Source organism: Callithrix jacchus, chromosome 20 (genome assembly GCF_049354715.1).
Source record: "Callithrix jacchus isolate 240 chromosome 20, calJac240_pri, whole genome shotgun sequence".
In the NCBI taxonomy this organism is placed as follows: Eukaryota; Metazoa; Chordata; class Mammalia; order Primates; family Cebidae; genus Callithrix; species Callithrix jacchus.
The window spans coordinates 39,429,155-39,447,065 of record NC_133521.1 but is presented as its reverse complement, the minus strand read 5'-3'; the positions used below and the strand labels follow the sequence as shown (position 1 = coordinate 39,447,065).

The window sequence follows — 17,911 nt, the reverse complement described above, 5'->3', positions numbered from 1 at the left end:
GTGGGGAACAGGGTGCTCTAAAAGGGGCCTTCAGTATTTCACATCCCAGAACAAGAGCTGAAAAATCCGTGGAAACATACAGCAAACCATCTAATGGAAACAGAAGGAACGAGCTGGGGAGCAGGGAAGAGCAAATGCAACCGAGTTGCCTTGAAGACTCACCCACCAGGTGACAGAGAAGCCATGGACCCCCCATGGCTGAGCTCCCTCCACCCCTTATCCTGCCTTCACCATGCTGGAATCATCCTTTGGCATCCCTGAAACAACTGCCTGGGTGCAAACAGCGCTGCAGCTATTTTGTTAACTTGTAACCCCGGGCAGGTGGCTGCACTTCTCCAGGCCTCACACTTCTCATCTGCAAGACTAAGACAATGACAGTTGATCTCCCGCTTTGGAAAACATTTGTACCTTGAGGGTCATGGTCTTAGTCAAACGCTCCCCATGCACTGATGCTCTTACCCACAGGAGCACCAAAATCCCCTCCCCTGGTTGGGCTTGGCCAAAGCTCCTTGCACTGTTTGGTGTTTCTCTGGTGGATGGGTTTGTCTCCCTACCAAACCATGACCTCCTGGAACATAAGGATTGTGCCCAATGCATTTTGGTGGCCCAGTGACAATTTAGGGTACCTGCCACAGGTTGACACCACCACACCCTTGTGTGTGTTATTACCCCAACCTGGAAGGACATCCCCCTTCTCTGCCTATTGCTATGGTCTGAATGTCTGGGTCCTCTCAAAATTTATAATGTTGAAACCTAATTCCCAATGTAATGGCATTTGGAGATGGTGGCTTTGGAAGGTGATAGGGTTTGGCTGTGTCCCCACCCAAATCTCATCTTGAATTGGAGTTCCAGTAATTCCCACATGTCATGGGAGGAACCTGGTGGGAGGTAACTGAATCATGGGGGCGGGCCTTTCACATGCTGTTCTTGTGATAGTGAACAAGTCTAATAAGATCTGGTTTTATAAATGGGAGTTTCCCTGCACAAGCTCTCTTGCCTGCCACCATGTAAGATGTGACTTTGCTCCTCCTTTGTCTTCTGCCATGATTGTGAGGCCTCCCCATGTGGAACTGTGAATCCATTAAGCCTCTTTCCTTTATAAATTACCCAGTCTCAGGTAAGTCTTTATTAGCAGTGTGATAATAGATAATACAGAAGGTGATCAGGTATGAGAGCAGAGTCCTCATGAAGGAGAATGGCGCCCTTATAAAAGAGGCTCCAGGTATCTTCATGTCCCAGATGGTTGTTTATTAATAAATAAAAATTTAAAAATAACAGAGGCCCCAGAGAGTTGCCTCACCCCTTCCACCACGTGAAGACACAACTAGAAGTCAGCCTCCTAAAACCTGGAAGAAGACTCTCATACCAATACCCTGACCTTCAACTTCCAGCCTCCAGAACAGTGAGAAATCAGTTCCTGTTGTTGATAAGCCACCCAGCTTATGGTATTTTGTGATAGCTGCCTGAACGGACTGAGATACCTAGGAAACAGCTGCTCATCCTTCCCCATGAGCTTGTGGAAAGTCAACAAAATTCACACTCGCTCCTTCAATGAAAGGCTGCTCCACCAAGGACTACAGGTTCCACTGCCCTTGCAGGTAACTCGAGTAAGTTCTCATGCACAGAACGGAAGAGAAAAGGACGGGACATCTGACATGTGCTTGCTTACCAGAAACCATTTGCTCCGGACATGCTTGGATTTCCCGTGCTCTGATCTGGAACTCACATGTGCCTGAGACCCAGCCTCTCCCACACAAACAGGGACAAAGCCCCTTCACCATTTTTGTGTCATGAGCTTCTTCAAAATCTGGGGAAGGCTACAGACTCTTTTCTCAGAATATTAATAATATGTAAAATTAAAAAGGAAACTCGATTATATTGAAATATGATTAAGATATCAAGCAAATATTTGCAATACACTAATAGATGTGTTTCTTTATTAACATCTTAAATAAGATCTAGAGGCAGATCTAATAACCTCCGTAATTCCAAAGTGGTGATGAGCATAACATTATTTTGAAATATTTGCAGTAACTGTAAACATCATATGAAAATACTCATGACTTCCGCTGGTGACAGAGCCCCCAAGTGGCTTGTCGCCAATGTTCATAATGGAAGGAAGTATTAAATTGTATGTACAGGTTGATTAAAATAGAGATAGAATATTTTTTCTGCCCCTCTGATTCTAACCGTGGATTCTTTGGGGGTCTGTGAAACCCCAGTTGAAAACTGCTGCTCTGAGAGATGGTAGAGCAGAATGTGGGAGCCTGGGACCCTCCGTCACCTTGTGGGCTAGAGCCCACAATTCCCAGAATGTTCACCCTCCCATGGGGAAGAAATAAACTCTTATATGCTTTAAGCCACTGCATATCTGGTCTCTTTATCTCAATAACCAAAAATACAAATGTTACTATGGCATCACTAGGCAGATATAATCACACATCTCCCCTGTAGCACTGGGAATGTCAGCTCTATTGCTGCACTCAGCTTTTTCTAGCAACTGCTCACCTCCCACACTCAACTGGACGCTCCAATCACAGGAACAGCCTCCAGGCCACTGGACACCTTCAGCACCTCACATAAGGCTGAGAGGGGTGTGGGGAAGGTTCACCAATGAACGAACGAACCATAACAAGTTCGCACTTAATGTAGCACCAGCTATAGGACAAGCGCAGTTACACACATTCTGCACACCTTTCCTCACATCATGCTCCCAGCAAGCTAGCCAGGTGGATTCCAGTGTTAACTCCCCCAGAGACTGGTGAGAACAGAGACTCTGAAAGGCTAATGACTTTGCCTGGGGTCACAGTGCTAGTAAGGTAAGTAGGTTTGAGCCTCTGTAGTGAGACCTGGAGCAGGGTCAGTAGGACACAGAACTTGGTGAATGGGACCTGGAGCCGGGAACCAAGCCACTGGGCTCCGTGGACAGCTGACCACAGCATCCAGAGTGCCTACCTTGATGATGATCTTCTCCCGCAGCTGGCTGGGTGAGGGCAGCTGGTCAGCACTGGCCTCCGTGGGCTTCATCAGAAGAAGGTCGCCAAATACGTCTTTGAAGACCTTGGCCATGTGGCGCTGCTGCTCCACGCTGCAATGCTCCTCGATGGACAGGATCACTGGGAAGCTGTGGGTGGAAGAGGGTGGGCAGCTTAGCAGGGAGAACACATACCTCTGCATCTGCCCCACAGAGGGACCAGGGCAGCTCGGCCCCAGGGCAACAGAAACCGGGTGTTGCTGAGGGCATGCCCTCCACACCTGCCCTCCCAGAAGGAGAGGACCTCATCCTAGCTAGAGCCCCAGGAGTCAGAACAGCTGTGATCTGATTTGGGCACTTCCCCACACCCCAGAATGCACTGCTTCTCCTCATCCCAGAATGCACTGCTTCTGTACACCCCACAATGCACTGCTTTCCCATACCCCACAATGCACTGCTTCCTACATCCCACAATGTACTTTTTATTTTTTTCCATCCACTCATGTCTTTAAACTTACAGAAAGAAGTCTCTAATCACTTTTTATTTCAAACCTACAGATAAGACGAAAACAAAATGCAATGAGCACCCATGTATGCTTCACCTAGGGTCACCAACACTGACACTGTTCCATGAGTGCATCTACCTACTTTGGCATATTTATTATTTTCTGTATTTATAAAGGGTATTGGTTTTATACATTCTTATTCATATGCACACACATGTAATTTATATATATATATATGTATGCATACATTGCTTGTATATATGTATGTGTATATAAGGTGTCTGTATATTTAGAGATCATGTGTGTGTGTGTATCTACAGTTGATTTTTGTTATCTTTGAGAGTTATGGTCCATAAAGTCACCACCAACAGTGACTGGTAAAAACCTGAGCCATTGCTCCTAAGGGGAAAAACAGGGTCAGGGCCTTTTGAGTCTCTGGTCACAATATTTCCCTCAACTGATCAATATCTGACCTTGTTTTATGTGTGCTTCTGTTTACAGACATATGATTTGGCACATGCTGTTGACTGACATTGGCCTCACTGTAATTCACGCCTGAACGAGGTGTATCTGACACAGGTGTTTTCTCCATAAGGCACATCACAGCCTTGTCGGGCTCAGGAACACCAGACAGCTCTTCAGCACTGTGTTTCTGGCCATTTGAACAGCAAAATCACTAAGATAAGACTCAAAAGCAGAAAGAATGTGGCACTCAACAGATGGTGAGAAGGACACTTGTTGAAGCTTTCATGCTGTAGACAAGGAAGGGAAGCGCTGCTTTGCTCGGCCTCAGCCAAACACGTGTGCATGGCATGAGTCTCATTCTCCACAGTTCGCGCGTGTCTGAAAATGACCTCAGAGTGCTTTGAGATTTAAGGTTACAAGTAAATTTTAGCAAGTACGCAAATACACAGTTACAGAATCCACCAATAAAGATCACCTGTATCCTTCCATATCATGTGAATGTGTATGTATGTATACATTCACATATCAATAGTATGTGTGTATACATATATATGCCTATGAAAACATATATACACACACATACTCCTCCTGAGGGAAGAGAAAAATCATATGTTTTTTTTGTTTTTTGAGACAAAGTTTTGCTTGTTGCCCAGGCTAGAGCACAGTGGTGCAACCTCGGCTCATTACAACCTCTGCCTTCCGGATTCAAGTGATTCTCCTGACTCAGCCTCCTGAGCAGCTGGGGTTATAGGTTCCCGCCAGCATGGCCAGCTAATATTTTGTATTTTTAGTAGAGACGGGGTTTCACCATGTTGGCCAGGCTGGTCTCAAAATTCTCACCTCAGGTTATCCACCTGCCTTAGCCTCCCAAAGTGCTGGGATTACAGGCGTGAGTCACCACACCCAGCCTATCTTTATACTTCATTTGCACGTGTATTTTTTTTTTTTTTTTTTTTTTTGAGATGGAGTTTCGCTCTTGTTACCCAGGCTGGAGTGCAATGGTGCGATCTCGGCTCACCACAACCTCCGCCTCCTGGGTTCAGGCAATTCTCCTGCCTCAGCCTCCTGAGTAGCTGGGATTACAGGCACACGCCACCATGCCCAGCTAATTTTTTGTATTTTTAGTAGAGACGGGGTTTCACCATGTTGACCAGGATGGTCTCGATCTCTTGACCTCGTGATCCACCCGCCTCGGCCTCCCAAAGTGCTGGGATTACAGGCATGAGCCACCGCCCCTGCCCTCTTTATACTTCATTTGCACATGTACTTACGTTTCCTCTCGAACCATCTGAAATGAAGTGCAGACATCCTCCACAGGCATCTCTTAAGAACAAGAACATCCCCCGACATAACCACACCATAACACCTCAGGAAATTATCTCTAACTAATGATCATTAGACATATAGTCCATATTCAGATTTCTCCAATTATCCAAGAAATATAGTATATAGATGGGGTTTTTCCCCACCAAGAATCCATCTGAGGCTTGTGCATTGTATAATCATGAAACAAAAGTATTCTAAAGGCAGCCATGTCACTTCCATCAACAGGAAACCACATCATTCGATAGAAAAGAGGTAAAGTTGAAAATAAACAGATGGTGTTAAAAATAAAATCCTTAATCATGTTTCAGCTCAAGTCAATCACAGCCTGATCACTCCTGGGAAGCATGATCCAGCTCACTCCTCCAACCTGGTCCACACATCCTTAGTAGAACACAACAGCTCAAAAGCTTTTAGAACAAAAGGTACCTAGTAAGTTGGTATCAAAAGTCAATTGGCAGCAAAATGTGAACTATGTGAATGAACGCTGCTTGCAATCATTTCTTTAAATTCCTCTTAAAACCAATAAGGATGCATTGTGCTGCAAAACCATTAATGCACTAATGTTTGATTAAAGAGTTCTAGCCTTACAGGTGTTACATGATTTCAGGCCTATTTTAGCCAGAAAAAAACTTCCTCTAGCCACAAATGAAATAATGTTTAATGAACAACTATCAACTCACAACCATAAGCACTTATGTCCTGAAAACAAAAGCAAATTCTCAAGGCAGTAAGAAGCCACCCGACGGCCTCTGATAATACAGGCTCCCTCCACCTGCCTGGTGGAGGTCGGCACAAATAGGGTTAGGGCCCTCCCTAAGAGAGAGAATGCTGTGATGGAGAAATCCTAAGCCTTCATTTAAAGGTTTTCTCCAAGTGGGAAAAGACATCCATAATTCATAATTGCATGGTCTCGGAGCAACACCTCCCCCGCAGCTCGAGGGATTTCTGTAGTCAATGCAACAAAAATAGCCAATCAGGCCGAGCACAGTGGCTCACACCTGTAATCCCAGCACTTTAGGAGGCCAAGACAGGAGGATCACCTGAGGTCAGGAGTTCAAGATGAGGCTGGCCAACATAGTGAAACCCTGTCTCTATAAAAATACAAAAATTAGCCAGGCATGATGGCAGGTGCCTGTAATCCCAGCTACTTAGGAGGCTGAGGCAGGGGAATTGCTTTAACTGAGAAGGTGAAGTTGAGACTCTGCCATTGCACTCTAAACTGGGTGACAGAATAAGACTCCATTTCAAGAAAAAAGAAAGAAAGCGGGGGGAGGGAGAGAGAGAGAGAGAATATGAACGAACGAACCAATCATACTGACTGAACACTTACGCTGTTTCAGGTGCAGGATTAAGCACTTGCTATATGGCATCTCATTTAATCTTCACAACTACCCTGTGAGGTACACACAATTATCACCTCTATTTTTTTTTTTTTTTTTTTTTTTTTTTGAGACAGAGTCTTGCTCTTGTTGCCCAGGCTGGAGTGTAATGGCACCATCTCAGCTCACCACAATCTTTGCCTCCCAGGTTCAAGCGATTCTCCTTCCTCAGCCTCCCAAGTAGCTGAGACTACAAGGACCCACCACCATGCCCAACTTATTTTTTGTATTTTTATTAGAAACAAGGTTTCTCCATGTTGGTCAGGCTGGTCTCGAACTCCTGACCTCAGGTGATCCTCCCACCTCAGCCTCCCAAAGTGCTAGGACTATAGGTGTGAGCCACCGCACCCGGCGATCACCTTTATTTTTTAACGTGGGAATTGAAGCACAGAATTGTAATTGCTTTGCCCAAGTTAGTACTTAACAGCTGGATTCAAATTCAGCAAGAAGGACTCAGAACTCATACTTATAAGTGCTATTCTATCGCAGAAGGATAAAAAGACAACTATCATTCCACCGCGGCTATAGAAGGCCTTTTACCAGCTCTCAGAAATAATAAGGAACCTAGACTGGGAGTCGGCGTATTATGGCCTCCACCCCAAATGTGGCCTGCCATCTATTTTTGTAATTTGTGATTCCAGCTTTAACAGGAACACAGCCAGGCCCATCTGTTTACCTCTTGGCCGTGGCCGCTTTTGCACTTCAGCAGAGCTGAATTGCTGCAACAGAGACCATAGGGCCCAGAAACCCTGAAATATTTCTGTCAGGCCCTTTGCAGAACAATTTTGTTGACCTCCAGCCCAGACAAAGGTCTTCTGGTGGGACAGAAAAGAATTAGAGCTGGGGTCAGAAACCCTTGAAATGAACCTAAATGTCCTCGCCCACTTAACCTCGACTTGCCTTAGATGACTCGTCTATTAAATGGGGAGGACCAGGCCCACTTTCTGGCAAAGAATCAAGATGATCACATGTACAAAGCACTAGCCCTGGCCCAACGGGGTATTCAAGAAATACGAACACCCCTGACATCACCACCACTACTGGTGGCTTGGACTCTGCCTGTAGAACTGGGCAGAAAAGACGGAATTAGAACAGAAGGGGAATGTTAACTTTCCTTGTCTTTCCTTGTCTCTTTCTCTCTCTCTCTTTTTATTATTTATTTTTTTGGAGACGGTCTCATTCTGTTGCACAGGCTGGAATACAGGGGTGCAATCTCAGCTCACTGCAACCTCTGCCTCCCGCGTTCAGGCAGTCCTCCCATCTCTGCCTCCCAAGTAGCTGGGACTACAGGCACATGCCACTGAGCCAGGCTAATTTTTATTTTTTTTTATTTTTGGTGGAGACAGGGTTTCACCATGTTACCCAGGCTCTTCTCAAACTCCTGACCTCAAGGGATCACACCTCAGCCTCCCAAACTGCTGGGATTACAGGCATGAGCCAGTGTGCCCGGCCTTTCCTTCTCTGTTGAGGGTTCCGAAACTGGGGGGCCAGACAGAATGAGGAGGTGTGCAGGGGCACTGAGCAGCCACAGGATACCCTAGCCAGAGCCTCCTCAGGGCTCTAGAGCCAGGGAGCAACTTGAACTCTTGGCCCTCAGGGGGTGCCAACACGTGGGTGAGGACTTGATGGCAATGGCTTCCATCAAGATGGAGCCCAGTCCTTCATGCTTTTGAAGGGAGGCATCTATGTGTGTTTGCTGTTCTTTCCATCTGTCCATCCAACCCTACCTGCCTTCCCCTTTAAGTCAAACCACCCAGAAATCAGCCAACTGACCTTGAGGTCACAAAGGCGTGGTCCCTGATGGCCTGCACGACATCATCAAACTTGATCTTAGTGGTCCGCGTCCAGCCATGGTAGATGACCGGCCTCCCATCGGGCCCGTCCCAGCAGTCCACTACAAGGAGAAACAGGCAGCCTCAACACCACGTGTGATCACCCACAGCCCCAAGGTCAGCCCTCGGCCCACATGTCAACTCAGTTACTAGACACAGACGCCCAGGCTCCCACCACTCCGCAGCCAACACGAGGACATGGGTCTCCCTGTGGTCTTACAGAATGCAGTAAGCTGTCCCAGACAAGCTAGTTTCAATGCTTCTTTTTAAAGATTTTACCACGTGTTTTATTTTCTGACTTCACCTGTTATAAACCCTGACTGCCTCTTCTGCCCGTGGAAATAATACAGAGCAATGAGAAATTTATGTGTAAAGGTTCACAGCAAAATTTTCAAACAGAAATGGGTCATGTGGAAGGTGAACAGCCCCAATCTTTTCAACTCCTGGGGGGCAAAGGAACTGACTGCTTCGAGCTTTACCTTTAAACATTTGCTTTTTCCTGAGGGAGGTGAAAATCATAAACGGAAAAAGTCTATGGAATAACTGCTACAGAACACTGCTTCCGTGATCAGTGCTTTTGGTAGCACTGGCATATAACTCAGCAGCGGTTGTTACCTTTTTCTTTTCTTTTTTTTTTTTTGAGACAGAGTCTCCTTCTGTTGCCCAAACTGGAAGGCAGTGGTGTAATCTCAGCTCACTGCAACCTCTGGCTCCTGGACTCAAGCAATTCTTATGCCTCCGCCTCCCGGGTAGCTGGGATTACAGATGTACACTACCACACCCAACTACTTTTTGTATTTAGAGATGGGGTTTCGCCATGTTGGCCAAATGGTCTCGAACTCCTGACCTCAAGTGATCCACATGCCCTGACCTCTCACAGTGCTGGGATTCCCGGCGTGAAACACCACACCCAGCCAGGTGTTGCCTTTTCTCCTCCAAATGCACCCATGATCCTTTGTGAGAAGGAGGCTGGAAGGAAAGAGCCTTCCAGCCTCCCTGGAAAGGAGCCAGGTAAACTAAGAGAAGGAAGATGGGAAATAAAGCCTCTGACATCTGCCCAGCCACACATGCCACCTGACCCTTCTTTTCTTTTCCGTTGAGACAGAGCCTCACTCTGTTGACCAGGCTATAGTGAAGTGGCACAATCACAGCTCACAATAGCCTCTACCTCCTGGGCTCAAGCAATCCTCCCACCTCAGCCTCCCAAGTAGCTGGGACCACAGGTGCACACCATCACACACAGCTAATTTTTTTACTTTTTGTAGTGACAGGATCATGCCATGTCGCCCAGGCTGGTCTTAAACTCTTGGCCTCATGCAATTCTCCCACTTCAGCCTCCCAAAGTGCTGGGATTACAGGCATGAGCCACCGCATCCAGCCCTGATGGTTCTTTTTCTCAGTTGCTCACAGACCCCCCAATCCAGGTGATACAGTGTACCTGAGCACCCCTAGGACCCAGCTGTCAAAACACAGCAGGTGTCTGTTTGCCTTCCACTAATACCAGCCCAGGAAGATGCTGAGAAGATACAGAGGACAGGAACTCCGTCTCAAAAACAAAATAAGAAAAAGAAACATCACACTCTAACCCCATAAATATGCACAGCTATTATTATGTGTCCACTAAAACTTCTTTAAAATTTGAAAGAAAGCGGACACCAACCACACGGTTATCTTCAATTTGCCGTGAGCGTGACTTCCACCAAGAAGGAGCTACTCACATTCAATGCAGCGACAGCCCATGCGCAGACAGCGGATGTAGGCCTCTGTGGACGACTCACTCCGCAGCTGGTCACCTGTGAGGTACCTGCAGGAGACAGGGCAGGTGGCCGTGTGGGGGTGGCAACCACAGGGGCTGGGGGGACAGCCTGCACCTCGGGTATCCTGGGGGAACTTCTCAGCCTGAACCCCCAAAGCTCTGAGTTCTTTCATCTAGAAAGACTCAAAGCCAAGTCCTGGGACAGAAATAATACGCAGTCCTACAGCACCCTGGGCATGAGTGTTGAACTCGGGCCACAGTCACAGAAGGTGGCTGCTGACTGCCTGGACAATGCAAGCGTGGGGTGGAGAGGACGTGCTCTTTTGAGGAGAAGCTGATCAAAACGCGTCAAAAGCAAAAAAGCTACAGAAGATCAATTAAAAAGGCCCCATGACCACCCTCGGGGTCCTCAGTCTCAACAGAGATGGGCACTTCTTTTGGTACCAGGGCACGAGGCCAGGCACAGAACAGGCGTTCAGCAACCGTCGGAGGAATCAGCTATTTTAGGAACCAGATCCACCAAAACTGCTGTAAAAGTGACACTTTTTATGCACTTTCTTCCTCACCATGATTCACCCCCACTTTTAAAGTTTGTGTTCCAAGGTCAGGCACGGTGGCTCATGTCTGTAATCCCAGCACTTTGGGAGGCCACAGTGGGTGGATCATCCAAGGTCAGGAGTGCAAGACCAGCCTGACTAACATGGTGAAATCCTCTCTACTAAAAATACAAAAATTAGCCAGGCGTGGTGGTGAGCACCTGTAATCCCAGCTATTCGGGAGGCTGAGGCAGGAAAATCTATTGAACCTGGGAGGCGGAGGGTGTGGTGAGCTGAGATCGCACCATTGCACTCAAGCCTGGGCAACAAGAGTGAAACTCTGTCTCAAAAAAAAAAAAGTTTGTGTTCCTCACACCGGGGCCTGTCAGAGGGCGGGAGAAAGGAGAAGGTCAGGAAGAACGACCAGTGGGTAGTAGGGTTAATACCTGGGTAATTAAATCATCTGCACAACAAACCCCCATGACACCTAGTTAACCTATGTAACAGACCTGCCCATGTACCTTCCAACCAAAAATGAAAGTGTCTTTTTTTTTAAGTTTGTATTTCTTTCTTTCTTTTTTTTTTTTTTTTTTTTTTTTTGAGACGGAGTTTCGGTCTTGTTACCCAGGCTGGAGTGCAATGGCACGATCTCGGCTCACTGCAACCTCCGCCTCCTGGGTTCAGGCAATTCTCCTGCCTCAGCCTCCTGAGTAGCTGGGATTACAGGCACGTGCCACCATGCCCAGCTAATTTTTTGTATTTTTAGTAAAGATGGGGTTTCACCATGTTGACCAGGATGGTATCGATCTCTTGACCTCATGATCCACCCGCCTCGGTCTCCCAAAGTGCTGGGATTACAGGCTTGAGCCACTGCGCCCAGCCAAGTTAGTATTTCTTAGCTCTATCTTCTAGGTTTCCTAGAGTTCACCATGCTGAAACACAAACTCAACACAAGCACAAACTCGTAAAATGATGGGCACGGTGGGGAAGAGACAACCATGAAATCAATTTGCCCCTGAAAGAGATTTTACCTTCCCCTAAGCCTGGAGCATAACACTGTTAAAAGCCTTTTCCCAGCCAGGCACGGTGGCTCACGCCTGTAATCCAAGCACTTTGGTAGGCCAAGGCAGGTAGATCATGAGGTCAAGAGATCGAGACCATTTTGGGCAACACGGTGAAACACCATCTCTACTAAAAATACAAAAATTGGCTGGGCGTGATGGTGCGCACCTGTAATCCCAGCTACTTGGGAGGCTGAGGCAGGAGAAGCACTTGAACTAGGGAGGCAGAGGTTGCAGATGACCCCCTGGAATGGCACTTAGGAAAGTCCCCACCTATAGCTCTGGGGGTCATGTCCCAAGGACCTCACCCCTCACCCCCCACCCTATGAGACAGACTACATACAGTACTTCAGTGCAACATGCTTTATCCTCCCTCTTTTGCAGTCAGAGTAACCGTCCCAAGAGGCCCCTGTGAGCATCTGGCTCTCTGGTTAGAAGTCGTCAGGGTCTCCCTGACAGCTCTCATGGTGGCCTACAGGATCCTGCTCCAGCTGGCCCTGTCTGCCTCCCCTCCTGACACCACTCTCCTAGATTCTGCACTGCACCCTTAGCAGACTCCTCTCACTTGCTCCTGCCCCAGGACCTTGGCACATGCTGCTCCTCTATCTGAAACACTTCTCCTCACCTTGCCACCTGCTTCCCACCTCTGCAAGTCCTACACTGTGGTTAACTCTCAACAGAGGCCTTCCTCCCAGCACATGACGACAAGGCTGCTCCTGCCTGTTCACAGCCACATCCCCAGCTTCAAGCAGGCACAGGGCACACACTCCTTATAAATCAGTGAGTCACTGAATTGTGTTGCTGTGGCCGCTGTTAGATGCCCAAGTCTTGAAAAAGTAAGTTTTCTAAATTACTTCTAAATTACTTTCATTTTTGTTTTTTGTTTTGCTTTGTTTTCTTCTGTGGGACAGAGTTGCACTCCTGTTGCCCAGGCTGGAGTGCAATGGCCCGATCTTGGCTCACCACAACCTCTGCCTCCCAGTTCAAGTGATTCTCCTGCCTCAACTTCCCGAGTAGCTGGGACTCCAGGCATGTGCCACCATGCCCGGCTAATATCGTATGTTTAGTACAGACAAGGTTTCCCCATGTTAGTCAGGCTGGTCTTGAACTCTTAACCTCAGGTGATCCCACAGTGCTGAGATTACAGGCTTGTTACTTTAGTTAAAGTAAAGTAACAAGTTACTTTAGGCCAAGTTACTTTAGTTTTTACTAGCTTTTTAGGGCCACAGAAAACAGATTGTTATTTCAATGCCAACTGGAAAAGGGAGGTGCATTCCCCACTCCTTCCAGAAGCTTCTGTGTATTCTCGTCCGAGGAACATAGCACTACATCCTCCACCTGCTTCAACAACATGGCTCCCCAGAGCAGCGCATGGGACACCTGCCCTAACCCTCATGCGCTCTGTCTCACCCAGCCCATCACAGGCACGTCTGAAACTCACGTGTTATGTGATGAGGAGATCCAGTAATGAGACAGGGGGTTGTTCATGTTCTGCATGTCCACCGCGTCATACTTCTCATCCCAGATGCTGTTTTCTCGTGAAAACAGGTATGTGAGAAACTAAAAGAGTCAAACACGAAGACCAAATCATGACGCTGACAGGAGAGTTGGTGTCTGCTTGTTTCTGGTCTGTGCCCACCCAGGGGAAGAGACGCTGCTGAGACATGAAATCAACAGACGATCTCCAGACCTGAATACCCACGTTTTCAATACAGAAGGCTCAGGCTGCAACAAGCTGCAGTGACATGTTTGTTCCGTAGACCTGGACAATACTTTTTTTTTAAATGTTTACCCTAAAATATTTGCTACTGCAAGGGCTTATCCTTGCCACATATATGTTGTTGCTGTTTTTTGTTTGTTTTTTGAGACAGATCTTGCTTTGTTGCCCAGGCTGGAGTGCAGTGGCCCAATCTCAGCTCACTGCAACCTCCGACTCCTGGGCTGAAGCGATTCTCCTGCCTCAGCCTCCCGAGTAGCTGGGATAACAGGTGTGCACCACCACCACACCTGACTAATTTTTGTATTTTTAGTAGAGACAGAATTTTACCATGTTGGCCAGGCTGGTCTCAAACCCCTAACCTCAACTGATCTGCCCATCTTGGCCTCCCAAAGTGCTGGGACTACAAGCATGAGCCACCACCCCTAGCCTCATATAAATGTTTTAAAGCGTAAAAATAGCATGAACGTTTGTAAATCCACTACCCAACTTAAGAAACAGAGTGTTACCCATATCGGAATGTTGAAAGGGCAGGAAATTAAAAGTTACAATTCCTAGCCCCCTTTGAAAAAAAAGAAAGAAAGAGAGAGAGAGAGAGAGAGAGAGAGAGAGAGAGAGAGAGGGGGAGGGAGGGAGGGAGGGAGGGAGGGAGGGAGGGAGGGAGGGAGAGAGAGATGCTTTAGCGACCTGAGCCTACTTTGGGCTGCCTGAGAATGACCTCATAGGGGGCAGTCCTCATAGAAACTCCCCAGTTCCACCTCCCCTCCTTCCCTAGGACCTGCAACCACCCAGGCACCTTCGAATTTTGTTTTTGTGCTTGCAATGGTTCATCTCTCCCTTGTGGCATATGCCCTCTAGTGGCAAAATCTGTAATCCCACCCAGGCAGCATAGTCGATAGACAACAGTAAGAAAAAGTTATAAAGCAGCCTTTGCAAAAATCAGAACAGCAAGAAACTTAGGACAATGAAAGAGATCTGATCTCACCCACCTGTCTCTTGCCTTTAACCTCCAAACTGCCCTTAATTATTCCTGGGCTTGGGCCAAGCTAACTTGGAAAACATTTAGTTTACAGTTTAAATGACAGCCCTTCCCCAAAGCTATACTGCCTTTCTAAAGCTAAAGACAGACCAGATCAGGAGGAGGAGAGGAGCCTGAATAGCTGATGGAAACTAACTGGTTACCAGCCCTTTTTCTGGAGGTAATAAGATTTGCAACTTCCCGGTTACTCCTACAGATAACTCTTGTTGAGCCTAAGGCTGGCCCTTTGCCACATTCTTTCTGGTATTTGCATGGCTCTACCTGGACCGCCCACTGACCATGTGGTCCCACCAAGAAGCACACTCTTTTCCACATCCATACAACTGCATCCCCAACCAATCAGCAGCACCCCTTCCCCAGCCCACCAAATGATCTTTTAAAAACCCTAGTCTCCTCCTGCTGGGTGCGGTGGCTCACGCTTGTAAGCCCAGCACTTTGGGAGGCCGAGTGGGTGGGAATCACAAGGTCAGGAGTTCAAGACCAACCTGACCAACATAGTGAAATCCTGTCTTTACTAAAAATACAAAAAAAAAAAAAAAAGATAGCTAGCTGTGGTGGCGAGTGCTTGTAAGCCCAGCTATTTGTGAGGCTGAGGCACGAGAATCACTTGAACCCAGGAAGCAGAGGTTGCAGTGAGCTGAGATCATGCCACTGCACTCCAGCCTGGGTAACAAAATGAGACTCTGTCTCAAAAAAAAAGAAAGTGTTCATACCATGACCACTTGTTTTGACCATCTTGTCAAAACAAAACAAAACCAAAACACACACACACACAAGCAAAACCCTAGCTTCTGAAAGGGAGGATTATTTGAGCAATAATAAAACTCCTGCCTTCCATGCAGCCATCTCTATGCGAATTAAACTCTTTCCCTGTTCCATTCCCCCATCTTGATCAATCAGCTCTGTCTAGACAGCAAGCAAAATGAACCCATTGGGCAGTTATGGTAATCTGGAACCTGGGTGGGGGGAGCGGGGGGACCACTCCCAACTAACCAGTCAGTTGTGGGGGCATCAAATAGCAAAGCTCTCCAAGGAAAGAGAAACAGAAAAGAAACCTCAGGAATCACAGACATCAATCAAAAAGTCACCCCCACTCAACAAGCCCAGCCTACTCACCTCATCCACGAACAAGAAAGGCTCAGCGGTTTCACGCATGGTGTCATCGATGAATTTTGTCATCCGCTCACGGACTTTATTCAGATCCTGAGCCCAGTGCTCCTGAGAGTGACAAAGAGAATGAGTGATCTCTAAAACAAGAACTGACAAAATTCATTTCCCAGGGTCCTTCCAGTCGCGATAGAAGACTGAAACGTTAGTCGATTCTGAATTCACTTGCCATCGAGCACCACATGTTGAGGCTCCATTCGGCACATGGCCCTCTGCCAGGGGTCAGCAAATGTTCTCTGTAAAGAGCCGGAGAGTAAATATTTTGGGCTCTGTGAGCCATATGGTGTCTGTCGCAACCACTCAACTCTGGTGTTGTGGTGTAAAAGCAGCCACAGATAACCCGCAGGCAAATGGGCATGACTGTATTCCAACAGAATTTTGTTTATAAAACAAGTGGTTAGCTGTATTTGGCCTGTAGGTCATGGCCCGCCAGCTCCTGCCCTTTGCTAGCTCTTTACATTTGTTAGTATGAAGAGCCTGGGAGCTTGGTGGTTACATCAGCCTTACAGGACGCTTACCTGGGTTGGCCTCTCATTCCACCTAGGTGACCCTGGGCAAGTTACATGCTGTCTCTGTGCCTCCCCATCCATGAAATGGGAGCATCTGCCAGACAGTTTCTGTGAAGCACTGTGTGAAATGTAGCACTATATGAAATGCACACTGTATGATGCACTGTATGAAACCTTATTAGGTTATGTGCCTAACACAGCACCTGGTACATAGAAAGTGCTCAGACCCACTTTGGGAGGATGAGGCAGGGAGATTGCCTGAGCTCAGGAGTTCGAGACCAGCCTAGCCAAGGTGGTGAGACCCCATCCATACCAAAATATTAACAACAACAAGCCAGGTACGGTAGCAGGCGCCTATAATCACAGCTACTCAGGAGGCTGAGGCATGAGAATGACTTGAACCCCAGAGATGGAGGTTGCCGTGAGCCAAGATCATGCCACTGCACTCCAGCCTGGGCAACAGAGCAACGCTCTGTCTCAAAAAAAAAGAAGTGTTCACAGCATGGCTGCTTGTGCAAACAAGCATCTATCCTTCTCCTACAGTCACCTCACTGAGTCCACACAACTCCGCAAGTCATATATTGTCGTTGTCATTTTAGAGACAAGGAAACAGAGGGCCATGAACATCACCTAATGATCCTAAGCTAATACAGCTTGTAAGTTGCAGAGTCTGGGTTTCAAATAACTAAACTGACATAGAATCTAATCATATGCCCTCTTTTCAAGAGAATAGTCAAACAGGGCTGCTGAAGCACTGATAACAACGGAAATATCCATGACCAGTCCCAAAGCAGCTGCACACAGTCCCAGACATTTTAGAAACACTTTAGAAAAAGAATGCATAAGTTTGGTGCGGTGCTCACACCTGTAATCCCAGCATTTTGGGAGGCTGACTGGGTGGATCACCTGAGGTCAGGAGTTCGAGACCAGCCTGACCAACATGACAAAACCCCATCTCTACTAAAAATTCAAAATTAACCAGGTGTGGTGGCACATGCCTCTAATCCCAGCTACTAAGCAGAATGAGGCAAGACAATCACTTGAACCCAGGTGGCAGAGCTTGCGGTGAGCCAAGATTGCACTGAGACGAGATTTGTGCCATTGCACTCCAGCCTGGGCACCAAGAATGAAACTCTGTCTCAAAAAAAAAAAAAAAAGATGCATAATATTAAGTAACTGTGGCTTTCCTTTCCATGCCCTGAAATCCCAAATATTTGAAGGAAAAGGGATGAAATACGACCATGTAAATTCAAGTTTGACCAATGCTTTCTTCATTTCAAATATTCTAAAACCTCTATCTTTATGACTAATGGGAGCAAATATGCTACCAGATGCGTGTGTGGTTGGATGGGAAGGGCTGAATGAGGATGTCCAAAAGAATGAAAAATGAAGAACAGACACAAATGAGGTGGTGACCAGGTGGCTGGTGACATTCATGGGTGCATGACAGCAAGGAACTGCTGTTGACTCTTGCAAATCTGCCTGGATCAGGAGCCCGAAACAGCCAGGACGCAGCTGGGAAACTGCAGGCTAATTTGAATACAGAGGTCTCAGAACCTTTGAATACCACAACATGAAACCCAAACTGTGGGATACTTGGGCGGTGGCTCACGCCTGTAATCCCAGCACTTTGGGAGCCTGAGG

The 17,911-nt window shown here is 47.2% G+C and overlaps 1 protein-coding gene across 2 annotated transcripts in view; it reads right to left on the bottom strand.

Moving 5' to 3' along the window:
* Window positions 1–17,911, bottom strand: part of PLCG2 (phospholipase C gamma 2) — a 181,378-nt gene that overhangs the window by 55,493 nt on the left and 107,974 nt on the right. For both annotated transcript variants that reach the window (XM_035282778.3, XM_078357838.1), the window contains 5 exons: window positions 15,708–15,809; window positions 13,277–13,395; window positions 10,201–10,286; window positions 8,424–8,544; window positions 2,956–3,124 (listed from right to left, as the gene is read on the bottom strand). In XM_035282778.3, the coding sequence (XP_035138669.1) occupies window positions 2,956–3,124; window positions 8,424–8,544; window positions 10,201–10,286; window positions 13,277–13,395; window positions 15,708–15,809 (597 nt within the window). The remainder of the gene's footprint in view (window positions 1–2,955; window positions 3,125–8,423; window positions 8,545–10,200; window positions 10,287–13,276; window positions 13,396–15,707; window positions 15,810–17,911) is intronic.